Source organism: Oreochromis niloticus, linkage group LG9 (genome assembly GCF_001858045.2).
Source record: "Oreochromis niloticus isolate F11D_XX linkage group LG9, O_niloticus_UMD_NMBU, whole genome shotgun sequence".
Taxonomy (NCBI): Eukaryota; Metazoa; Chordata; class Actinopteri; order Cichliformes; family Cichlidae; genus Oreochromis; species Oreochromis niloticus.
The window spans coordinates 14266038-14279114 of NC_031974.2; the positions used below are offsets into that span (position 1 = coordinate 14266038).

Genomic DNA, 13077 nt, shown 5'->3' on the forward strand with positions numbered 1-13077 from the left:
AAAAAATACAAAATGTTAAAATATACGATCCATTGTGATATAGTCTCAGTGGAATCATAGCACTACTTGTTTCATTATTTTATCTTCATTTCTAATTTTGCCACTTTAATTTTTCCAGGAATAAATTGGCTGATCAGTTTATCCAAGCAAGTTATAATTACTATTATGTGGATACAGTACAGCAAAAATATAAATTGTGTTTTTATAATAGAAACCAATCAATACAGGCTATTAGACCCAAAGACATTATAAGAAAGAGACATGATACCCAAATTGTTCTGAATTAAAATCTATATAAAAATTGATATGTACCAAAAACATGCAGACCTGTCTATGATTTACTCTTCCTGGCTGTCACCCTATGGTAGCTGGAATGTAGTTGAAATAGGCTCCAACCCCCCTGCAACACTCATAAGAATAAGCAGAAAAGGAAGGAAGGAAGGAAGGAAGGACGGACGGAAGGAAGAAAGAAATACAGCAAGGAGTTGGCAATGAAACTTGGGGGAAGAAAAAAAAGCTTTAAAAACTTACTGTAGACAAAAAATCATCAAAGTTGTTCAAATTTTATTCCGGATATGCAGATTTTATGTTCTGTTAACCAACTGAATTAAAGCTAATTTGGATGGCGTTCAAAATAATTGCCAAATATTTACCCCGGGCTTTTACCAAGATAGCAGCCACGTATTGAGACTTGCTTCTAGAGCAGTGGTCCCCAATCCCCGGGCCTCGGACCGGTACCGGTCCGTGAGTCGTTTGGTACCGGGCCGCGAGAGTCGAGGCTCAGGTGTGAAATGTATGGTTTTCAGGGTTTTTATCGGTTTTCAGCGTTATTTTGTTATCGTTTTTATCGTTAACTCGGTTTTCCTGGGTCTTTTCACGTGTGTTATGAATAAATCTTCTTTTTTTCCAAAAAATATCTTGACTCAAGACTTTTGTGAAAATATTCAGTGGACTGACAAGGCAAAAGCTGAACCCTTTACAAGGTTTTCATTCCACTGCATCTGGAGTAAAACTAACACAGCATTTCATGAAAAGAAAATCATACCAACAGTCAGACATGGTGGTGGCAGTGTGATGGTTCAAGAGAATACCTGGGTTATGTGGAAGGATAACGATCCAAAACACGCAAGCAAGTCCACCACTGAATAATGGAAAAAAAAAAAAAAAAGAAAAAAAAAGAGGAAGAAGAAGAAGAAGGTTTTGGAGTGGCCTAAGCAAAGTCTGGACTTAAATGAGATTGAGATGCTTTGGCATGACCTTAAACAGGCTGTTCATGCTGGAAAACCTTCAATTGTAGATGAATTAAAACAATTCTGCAAAGAAGAGTAGTACAAAATTCCTCCACACTGATTTGAAAGACTCACTGCAAACTCTTAATTGCAGTTCTTGCTGCCAGTGGTGGCACAGCCAGTTATTAGGTTTAAGGGACGTTTACTTTTCCACATTGGGCCAAGCAGGTTATGGATAGCTTTTTTCCATTAATAATAAATAAACAAAATCTTACTTTTAAAACTGCGTTTTGTTTGATCTTAAACGTTGCTAGGCAAGTTGCTGGGCAAGTAAGTGGCGCTAATTCACCTTGTTGCTGTTAACCGCGAAGAAGAAGAAAGCGGAAGCGAGGAGAAGTGCTTCCGGTTGACGGTACAGATTTGTCAAATAGCCTCTGCATGGCATGGTTGACAGGATAGCTAACGATTCAGGCAGAGAACCGGAGTGAACCTTTTTTTTAGTCAGCTTGTAACAGAAGTTAACCAGTGAGAGGACTCCAGAGTAACTCCATCTCCTCTGCTCGCTTCACCCGCTGTCCTCTCGGTCTGAGTGCTGATTTTCACGTTTGTCATTGCTCGGTTGTCTGACTGAAGCTAGTTAACGCTGCTCTTTGAAAATGGCGGATGTACCGACTGAGAAGAGCCTGGACGATTTCTTTGCCAAGAGGGATAAAAAGAAGAAGAAAGAGAAGGGGAAGGGGAAGGAGTCCGCCGCGGGGCCCACATCGGCGGCACTGAAGAAGACCAAGAAGGAGAAGGAGAAATCGACTAAAAACGAGAACCAGGACGCTCAGATCGATAAGGTAACCGGCGCTGCTCTGCGATAACTTTTCACCTCGCTACCTCACACCGGTGTCCGGCCGTGTGTTTGCTCCCGGATCAGAATTAGAGCCTCTGGAAGAGAAGCCCTGCTTGATGGCAGCTCCCCCCCTACGTTGTTTTATGAAGTCGGGGTAATAACGTGAGTGTATTTTCTAGGATGAAGGGAGGAAAAGCCAGCATATGGTTTCCAGTGGCACAACAATGTGCCACGACGCACGTTTTGAGCTTTTTTTCACGATCTCTGACTTCGAGTGCGATCTTTTAAATATTTTCTGACTTATAAGATTAGATGTAAACATTTTAAATCCACATGTTATTCATGTGCCGGCAGGAGGTAAAGCTGTCAGCCCCCCTCTTTGTATCGTGGTTTCTCAACAAGGCCGAGCCGCCATTTGTTATAAGTTGTTAGCAGATCAGCAGCTTTTTAGCACTTAATAACATCAGGATATGATCAGGTGACACAGCTGTGTTATCGATTAGCTTTGACGACTTGTCACACACACAGTGATGACTAGACTACAGTGATCTTAGAGGGCTGTTAAAGTGTGATTTCACTGTGAGGTGCATGAATTAATGTTTTCCTCTGCCTAGGAGGACGAGGAGTGGAAAGAATTTGAGCACAAAGAAGTGGACTACAGCGGGCTTCGACTCCAGGCTTTGCAGATAAGGTGAGGTTAAAACATGTTTGGTTAAGCTGTGCTTCAGCAGAAGCTTGCAGGAGATAACGCTCCCATACAGATGTTGTCGGGACAGATTCAGGGTGGAAAGAGAACTCAAATTGTCAAGCAACAACAGGGCGTTCTTCCCATTTACAATGAATTAATTCATGGATTAAATGCTGTAAAACACAAGTTGACTCCCTCAGCTGACCCACAACTGGTCGCAGGAGATGGCTGCCCCTCCCTGAACCTGGTTGAGCTGGAGATTTCTTCCTGTTAAAAGGGGGTTTTTCTCCCCACTGTCGCCAGCTGCTTACTCATAGGGGGGTCGTCTGATTGTTGGTTTTCTATGTATTATTGTAGGATCCGTACTTTACATTATAAAACCCCTTACGACAGCCGTTTTATGATTTTTGGTGCTATATAAGGAAAATAAAATTTAATTGAATTTATAATTAATTGCCTCTGTAGAACAGGGATGTCATACTATTTTATTACTAAGCCACAAACAGCCGAGTTTGATTTAAAATAGTTTAGACATTTCATAATTCATTTCATACTAACTGATTGTTTATTAGTTCATAAAATGAATGTTTAAACATTATGTCCTAAGAAAATTAGCTCCATTTCAGCATTCAGTCAAATGTTATTACAAAAAAATGCTACTGTGGTAACACCAAGAAATGCATCTGAAACTCGTTACCTGGAGTTTGTTCTGCAGGTGAAAACAGAAATATTGTGCTAAACTGTCAAAAACGACCTTTTTTTTTTTTAATAGATAAAAACAAAAAATAAAAATAAATCAGCAGTTTATCTGTGACACATGGAGAGCCAAATCTGTTACTCATATACATCGGTGTAGTATCGCAGGCCATGGCTGGTGTTTGGTAGTAAAACCGATTCTGATTCAGACCTCTGGCTCCGGTTAAGTCATCACTTTGGATCACAACGAGATGTAAAGATGACATCTGACGACCTCACCTGTACCCTCAATGGCGAGTTTTGACACCTCAGTATATATCATTAAAGGCGTGGTTTGACGACCACTGGAATAGTTTCCGGGTTTCCCAGGGTTACTGCATAGACAGACTGTCCTCACTAACTTCTGATTCACAGCCAGTTATTTTGTTCTACAAGCAGATCTGAAAAAATGCCAGTTCAGAAAAGAGCCTCGAGGTTTTCTCCTAGAACACTTTCAAGGAGTAAAGAGTTAAGGCATCCAGCGGGGTGGACTGAACCCCCACCGGGCTGTTTCTGGGCTCCGGGCCTTGGTTTTGTTTTGTTTTGTTTTTTTAAGAGTTTCTGTTCTGAACCTCCACAGTATAAATAATTTGAACCCTTGAGTGAATAAATAAAAGAACAGCTGTTTTAGCTGTGAGGTTAAACAGAGGGAGTGGTAAAAGAAATGCTAATCAGCTGACATGCGCCACTGTCAGTGGCTGATTAGAAACAGAACAAACACACAAAAAAACCTCTCCACTGCCATCCTGATTGTTGTTTATTGGTACCGACTTGTCACAATCGGACTTCCCTAAAATAGGATGGACGAATTTGTCCTCACACAAACAGTTCCAAACATTTCACAAGGTGCAACTTTAACCTCAAGATCCAAAAATCATGCCCAATTTAAGTTTGCCGGCTATCCCCTTTTAAGGTCATGTCCTTGTGCACCTCTGGACCTCTTCCAGTCTTCCTGCTATTTTTAGATCATTCCCTGGAAGTCCTGTTCTTGCAGCACTGCACGCTATGTCTCCTCCACTGTATTTAAACGGCAACTGTTAATCTTCTGTTTAATTGTGAGGAAGAAGACAAAGTCTGGTGAGTAGAGTTGGTGGTAAGCAGTGATTGGGTTGGTCCTACTTCACAGAACAGGCATCCGATGTAACGCTTTCGGGCCTGGGCACAGCCGACACTACCAGCTAACGCTGGAGGTTGCTTGTTGATATGTAGCTGGAGGTCCAGCATCACCAGCGATTAAATATGACAGGTCAGTTTGACACAGAGGTGGAGGTTTCTGCACACTTGAGGGCCCAAGCCAGATGGCCCAGAACAGGACTTTCACGGAGTGATCAAGAAGTATCAATATCCATAGTATTAAAACAGTGTAGAGGTGCACTGCAGAGGGGATGGTAGTCAAATTTCATGTTTTTTTGTGAGCCTTTGGCTCTGAACCCAAAACTCTAAAGCAACCATATTTGAATGCTGTCATTCTGGTGATGGAAATAAAAGGAAGCATCTTTGTTTTGCTGTGAAGTAAATATATAGGGACACACAGGACATGGAGGTTTCTGTCCTAACCTTAGCTGAGTAACTCTGAAGATCAGCTTTGATGCATTCAGTTATATCAGCAGCAGGGCACCTGGGCACGTGTTCACCTCTGCTTTACTGCCTCCTGGTTGTTTGTAGTGATGAGAAAGAAGAAGAGGAGTACGAGAAGGAGGAGGTTGGTGAGGATGGCGAGATCATTCTCGTCAGTGGAGAACGAGGTGAAAAAGGTCCCTGGAACAAGTCTGGTGCCGCGCCTCCTCCTGCTCCTGTGGGTGAGTAAACCGATGTAAAATCGACCTTTTTTTCTTCCTGGGGGGCCTGAGGGCCTTTATTTGTTAAGGAAACCCTCAAAACCTTTTTTGTTTCAATCATTTAAATTCAGCTTTTCCACTGTTTTTTAAGCAGCACAGTGATTTTTGTTTTTTGATGCATTTTATTTCAACAGTAGAGAATGTAGAGGTACCTGAGGCAAAGCCCGCTGGTGTATATCGCCCTCCGGGAGCTCGACTTACCACCACCAAACGAGGCCCCAGCCAGGGCCCTCCAGAAATCTTCAGTGACACACAGTTTCCCTCTTTACTGTCCACCGCCAAGCACGTTGAGACACGCAAGTAAGCAGAGTTTACAGGAAAACAGTTATAACATAATAACGTATCTGGATGAGCCTAAGGGCAAAAATATTCTTCAGCTCTGGAAACTGTTTGGCTATTCTCTGTAGATCACTTATTTCACTCTCGCATCTGTGTTAGGGTGGACTTCTGCCATGCTAGTTTTACGTGGCTGTGTGTTCTTGTCTCATAATGATGTTAGTGCTGTAGTCATCACATCCTTATTTTCTTTTGTTAGTGCTGTAGCATCTAGCCTTTGTGTGCCACATAATCAATTTTTGGTAACAGTAGTTGTTTTGATTTTCTGGCTTTATTTTATTTGTAATTTTTATTTCCAATATGGTATTTTATATGTACTAAAATTTGTTCTTAGGCTTGTTATCATTGTCCTGATACTTTAATTATTGGACACAAGGCCTCACATTTAGAATATTCTGGTATTTAGACAAGTTCATGGTTACTCACAGTCTGAAAAACAAGCCCAAATCATCACCCCTTCACCACTGTGCTTGACAGTTACTGTGAACTATTTGTGCTGATTAGCCAAACGGGACTCTGTGCACTTTGTCATAACAACATTGTTCCAGAAGTCTTGTGGTTTGTTCACTTGCAACCTTCCAAACAAGCCAAACGTGTTCAGTCTTTGTGCTCTCATGAACTTTTACTCTCATGAACTTTGACTTTTAAAATGCTAAGTGAGGCCTGTAGAGTTGTGGTGTGGCTTTTTTGCAATTTCTCTGACCTTTGAGTGAAAAGTTGCCATATTAGCAACTGACTATTTTCCACTTGTTAATAATCATTCTTACTATAGAGTGATGAACTTCGTATTGTTCGTAAATAGCCGTGTAAACCTTCCCAGATTGATGGGCAGCAACAGTTGCTTCTCTGAGATCATTGCTGATGTCTTTCCTCCTTGGCTTTGTGTTAACACACGCCTGAATGGTCCAGACCAGCAAACTGCCAAAGCTTCTGATGTTATAGAGGTGCTCACCCTTACTGTTGATCAGTTGATCAAAGTCATTTGATCTTCTTGATGGCTACAAAAGTAGTAAGGGGGTACTTAGTTTTTCACAGCATAAAGCGTATAAAGGCTCAGTTATGCAGGAATGATTATACCACGGTACCACCATAATTACAGTAAGTGATGTTGTCTCATCTCTGCTTTCGCTCCTTGAATGACCTGATGTTTGTGTTTTAGGGACAGAGAAATGGAGAAGACCTTTGAGGTTGTGAAACACAGGAACCGTGGGAGAGAGGAGACCGGTGGCGCTTCTATGCAGCACTTGCAGCTCGACAACCAGTACGCCATCCTGGGGGATAAGTAGAGCGGCGTCCCTCTGTCCCCTGGCCCCTCCAGCACGGTCCTGCCCAGCCCCTTTGAAGGAAGCTGATCCCAAAGCTGTGTGGACTGCAGTCCTGGCAGAGCTCACGGTGCCACCATCACCACACACAACACACAGCCCCATACACACACACACAACACCCCACCCCACCACTGCAGCACATACAGTGACACGCCCTTTAAAAAGATCAGTAAACACACTTCATATACGTTTGGTTGGCGAAACTGAAGGACTGCATCTGAAGGGGCTGAAAGAGGGAACCACCGAAACGGAATTAGGAAATACACCCAAACGTACGACACTGCAGCAGCAACAAAAAGGCGACGTAGGTGTCCTTTGTGGATTGTACTCAGAGCAGCGGTTGTGTGGCGCAACTTCTCTCTGGACTTGCTTTGAGAAAAGCCACAGAGGATTGAAGATGACTTTAGGCAAGATGATTTTACAAACTTATGTGAGAATATCTATTTTTTTGCAAGATCGCTATAACCCGATCGCACGCGGTTATTTTGAGGTGTATTTTTGTTCTTTTTTTCTTGAGTTGCGGTTGGGACTTTGAGAGCGGGGATACTACCTCAGCAGCATAGCTGGTGGTGACCATGTGGACTGAGCTTCTTTTTTTTTCTTTTTTTTTCCTACCCTCACTGTGGTGGAGATGGGAAGGGGGGAGGGGCGAACACCAACCTCCCCCCACCCCCTTCCCTTCCCTCTGCTTATAAGCTGACCATCAGGCTCTTTAATTTAGAAACTTGAAACATTGTTCTTTTTCTTCTTCTTTTTTTCCTTTTAAATTCACGATGACAACACTGCAGAGAGCAATGGACAAGAAGCGATAGGTTGCGGTCCTCATTTAGATGTTTCTTTATAAAGTGGCCTTACTGGTAGAGAGAAACTGCATTGTCATCTGAAGTGAAGTGTTGTCTCAACGGGCTGCTGCCTGCCTCCGGATCTCATCACTTTGCTAAAAAAAAAGACAAAAAAACATGCAAAAGAAAAACAAACTCAAGAATGTAGTGCTGTTTTAGTTTGCCTGATGATTACAACTACTAACTGTCTTTCATATCCACTGTTTGATTCTGCTGCCCTTTTTCTCATTGAGCATCAGACGAGTCATTAAAGCTTGTTTCTAATCTGAAACCAGCTTTTTGGTAACAAATGCTTTCCTGTGGTCTGAGTTATTGGAAACCACTTTCAAATGCCTATTTCTTGATGATGTTTGACCATACTGACTAAACCCCCCCGATTTTTAAGGCTTTTGTGTTTTTTCCTCACAGGTAATCCAAAAATCGCAGTCCTCATGTAAAACAGTTAGCTTGTGCAGCTGTGCGACACCCAGTTAATATCCAGTGGGCTTTAAAGCAGTGTGTTTAGAAACATAAAGAAACGAAGTTATGTTGTGTATGTTCTTCCCATCAATATGTTAGGGAGCATTGATTCCTGCTGGGACATCCTGCTGGGTAATATTTGTGATGAAAAAGACCCTCAACACAGAAAAAAAATAAAGTGATCCTTGTGAATTTAGTCTTGTCTGAATCCTTGAAGCTGTAATCCCCTGACTTGTGTTAATCTGATGTCCCCTCGATAATTGATTCCTATGTTGTCTCATTTTGTCAAAGTAGATGTTTTCTGTCTGTTCAGACACAAAAGTTACAGCTCTTGGGTGAAAAACACATTTTAAATGACCTTATACATGCATAACAACAAATAAGAGAAACGTCTTCTTTTTTTTTATACAGCCTTTTAATGTTTATTCAGAGAAGGCAGTAAAACCAACAGAAAATTGGTGGTCTGTCTCTGGGAGGTTTCATGTTTTCATCTTTTTAGCGTCTCTTGGATACGTCTTCTTTCGCTGTTGCTTCCAATGACATGTTGTGATGAACAGTCTATAAAGTATACAGAGGAAAAAAATTAAATAAAAAGATTTCAGTTAATTGCCACACATTCTCAGCTGTCTTGTTCATGTTATTTCAGATAAAATGCTGTTGTAAGACATCATGAAACCTGTGCTGGTGGTGTGTTACCTCTGTTGAAGGAGTAGAATTACTTTTAAAGGGGATGCAAGATCCTATGAGGCGTTTCCTTATAGGATCTTGCATCCCCTGACAGCCCAATGACTCAACTGACTTCTTTCAAAATTTCAAAGAACCCACCCACCACCAATCACACTCAGGGTCTGGCTCTGACATTTGACATACAAATTGAACATTTTACAGTATTTTCTGAAAACCTTCTTTGTCTCATTTCCTAATAACATTCAAGTTTACAATAATGGATGACACAGCAATGGGGAATACATTTCATTACAGTAGATGTCTTTCTGAAAGTGCTGTAATTAAATTTAAAGATATAATTCTTCTACTCTTATCCTTTTCAATGCCATGTGCTATCACAGTGCAAAGCAACTACCTAAATTCTCCTCCCACAGAGGTTGATTATCTTTTTAATACTTTTACATCTACATTGCGTATGACTCTGGATGACTCTGAAAGAAAAAAAAAAACAAAGCAAAACAAAACCTTAAATCAGACATACTTGACTCCCTGGTATAACTCTCAAATTTGGATTTTAAAGCAGATGACTATTTGTTTTATTGTTTTATTAGCTCCGTAAAGCTAGAACATCTTACTACTCATCACCGATTGAAGAAAATAAAAGCAACTCTGAGCGAAGCATTCATTTAACCTTAACTAGTAATGACTTGATGAATTTATTTGCAAATAAAATTTTAAAAGAAAATGTTTATAGAAAAGATTATTCATAACCTCAGTCTCTCAGAAGTAACATTATCTACAGCTACTTTCAATACCATTAATATTTATTTAGTCGTCTTCTCCAATTGATCTTTCTGAGTTAACTTCAGTAATTATTCCTCCAAAGCATCAACGTGTCGTTAAGACCTAATTCCTACAAGACTCCGCAAAGAAGTCCTGCCATTAATTAATGCTTTAATTTTAGATATGATCAGTCTATCTTTATTAATGGGAGGAATGGCTTATTTGAAGAGTTTCAGTCAGGTTTCAGAGCTCATCACAGCACAGAAACAGCTTTAGTGAAGGTTACAAAAGATCTTATGGCCTCTGACAGTGGACTCTTCTCTGTGCTTGTCCTGCTAGACCTCAGTGCAGCGTTCGATACTGTTGACCATAATATCCTATTGGAGCAATTATAACATGCTGTAGGTATTACAGGTACTGCGGTGCAGTGATTTGAATCACTTCTATCTATTAGAGCAGCGGTCCCCAACCTTTTTTGCGCCACGGACCGGTTTATGCCCGACAATATTTTCACGGACCGGCAATGAGGTGTCGCAGATGAATACAACAAAATAAAACTAGTGCCGGTACCAAAAAAAAGAAGTTTTATTCATAACACACGTGAAAAGACCCAGGAAAACAGAGTTAACGATAAAAACGATAACAAAATAACGTTGAAAACCGATAAAAACCCTGAAAACCATACATTTCACACCTGAGCCTCAACTCTCGCGGCCCGGTACCGGTCCGAGGCCCGGGGGTTGGGGACCGCTGTATTAGAGTCCAATTTGTTCATGTAAATGAAGATTCCTCTTCACACACTAAGGTTAATTATGGAGTACCACAGGGTTCCCTGCTAGGACCATTAATGTTTACCTTAAACATGCATCCCTTAGGCAGCATCATCTGGAGGCATAGCATACATTTTCACTTCTATCCAGGTGACACCCTACTTTGTTTATCCATGAAGCCAGGTAACACACAGCAATTAGTTAAACTGCAGGAATGTCTAAAAGACATAAAGATCTGGATGTCCTCTAATTTCCTGCTTTTAAAACCAGTCAAAAAAGGACGTTATTGTACTCGGCCCAAAAACCTCTATCTAACCAGGAATTTACTCTGGATAGTATTACTTTGGCCTCCAGTAACATTGTGAGGATTCATATAGTTAGGACTGGATCAGATGACCCTGAATCCTCTTTTAGTTACCCTAGGCTGCTGGGGGTCTTCCAATGATGCATGGAGTTTTTCTTTTTCACTCGCCTTGTGTTTATGCACTACTCTGCATTTAATCTTTAGTTATAATTAATCTCTGGCTCTGTTCAACAGCATATTTTTGTCCCGTCTTCCTCCCCTACACTCTAAACTTGTGGTGGCAGATCTCCACCCCTTCCCAATCCTGAGTATGTCGGAGGTTCCTCGCTGTTAAAGGGGAGTTTTTTCATACCACTGTTGCCAAAGTACTTGCTCACCTGATTGTCTGATGACCAGATGTTGTCACCAGATTGTTTGTTTGTTTTTCTGTTTTTTCTGTATTATTCTAGGGTCTTTACAGTATAAAGTGCCATCAGGCAACTGCTGTGATTTGGCACTAAATAATGAAAAAATAAATGAAACTGAATTTGGTCAAAGTAGGTGGTTTTTTTTGTTGTTGTTCCATCTGTTAGGTAACAAATAGATTTTAAATGACCTTATACAAAGCATAATAACAAATAAGCTTTTTTCAATACAGACTTTTAATGTGTATTCAGAGAAGACGATACCATCAGACGAACGGTGTCTTTCTTTGTGAAGTTTTTAGAGCACATTTGGTGTGTCTTCTTTCGCTGTTGGTTCAACTGTTGCTTTCGCTGTTGGTTCAACTGTATTGTTGTGATGAACGGCCTATATAATATACAGGAGGAAAATAAACATTTATTTGTCACACGTTCTCAGCTGTCTTGTCAGTGTTATTTCAGAATAAATGTTGTTGTAAGACATTATGAAAGCTGTGTTGATGGTGTTTTACCTGTGTACCATTTCCAGTAGATGAACGAGTATTATTAGAGGATAGTGAATGCCAGAAAGAGGTGGGTATTCTCTGAAATGCATTGGATTACATTAGTTAAAGGCTTTTAAACTTAACCTTTCCCCCAACATCTAAATCAAATCTAATCTACAAATAGTTTTACACATAATCAAACCAAGAAATGCAAGATATGTCAAGTTTTGTAATATTTTAACAATTTGTCAGGGTACCTTTGGTAATCTTTACTTAAACCAATAAACATGAAAATATAAAACATTAGAAATACTGGTTAATGTTTCTGGTGTTTTATGTATGTCGTACTTACGGTGGGTGTACCTGTAGCTGTAACACCCGCTTGCTAGAATGACAAAGAACAACTTTAAGTCTTCTTAAAATAAACCATTTGATGTTTAAGAAGAAGAAACATTTTAATAAAATGAAACCAAAAAAGGTAATTATGGAAGCTGGACAAAAAAAGGTGGAAACAAAAAGATTTCATATTTTTCTCTCTTTTTGGACACCGATGACACTGAAGTTGAATATGTAAGTTGTAAAAACTAAAGGGACAAAGATTTAATATTAAAATAGCTATAACCTATGTTTTTCATCATCTGTATATAAACTATATAAATCACACCATCCATGTCAAATAATAAATTAAGATGACTTTAAGCTGGCAAAAATCCCTTATTTTTTGTGCTGAGTTTATCTACTTTTGTTTTGCTCATTTTAGAGGCTGTGATTGGGTGGTGGCGTTTCTTAAAGATTGTATTAAGATGTAATGACAAGTGTTTGTATTTACTACTGGATAACACTTAAAAACAGACTAATGTTAGACAGATCCAAAATTCAGTAGTAGAAGGGTTTTTTTGCCTCTTTCTTTTCCCTCGGCGCTGAAAGGTCATTGACATTTCAAAGCAAACACGGCAGCATGAATCAGTAAATCTCAGAGAGTCAACAGAAGCATGAGATACACTCCAGCTGATTCTTGGTAAAAAAGAAATATATTTAATTCAAACTTATGTTTACATCTGGAGTCGAACTTATCAGTTAAACAATAGTCTTACAATGATAAAACTACAAAAATATAAAATGACATCTAAATATTTATGAAGACTATAATTTGCTATTGGCTCAGTGAGACCATTAGTTCTTTTTAATCATTTAAATTTCTTCCTTTCAGTAAATCCATGAAGATCAAACAGGGATATGAATTTTCTTACCGAAGCTGTGAGAATAAATCCCACCAAACAGAGCAGTGTGAGTCCTCTCATCGTGGATGTGATCAGCCTCCTGTCTGCACACACACCTCCTGTTTTATAATGCAAGTGTTTGTAGGTGGAGACTCTTT

At 40.0% G+C, this 13077-nt stretch overlaps 1 protein-coding gene and 1 long non-coding RNA gene across 3 annotated transcripts; one reads left to right on the plus strand and one right to left on the minus strand.

Annotated features, from left to right (window-relative positions):
- The first annotated feature begins 1612 nt into the window (after positions 1-1612).
- cdv3 (carnitine deficiency-associated gene expressed in ventricle 3) lies at positions 1613-8832 on the plus strand. Of its 2 annotated transcripts, none has more exons than XM_005449007.4 (5): positions 1613-2071; positions 2682-2758; positions 5156-5289; positions 5463-5628; positions 6824-8832. In XM_005449007.4, exons 1-5 carry the CDS (start codon positions 1886-1888, stop codon positions 6948-6950), a joined length of 690 nt encoding a protein of 229 aa, XP_005449064.1. In that variant the 5' UTR covers positions 1613-1885; the 3' UTR covers positions 6951-8832. The 2 variants fall into 2 exon arrangements, with proteins under 2 accessions (XP_005449064.1, XP_005449065.1); XM_005449008.4 differs by having other exon boundaries at positions 2685-2758.
- Positions 8695-13077, minus strand: LOC100694740 (uncharacterized). Its single transcript, XR_265830.3, has 5 exons — positions 12950-13077; positions 12052-12084; positions 11727-11798; positions 11482-11602; positions 8695-8848 (listed from the first exon to the last, which is right to left on the minus strand). It is a non-coding gene; the product is annotated as an uncharacterized LOC100694740 (long non-coding RNA).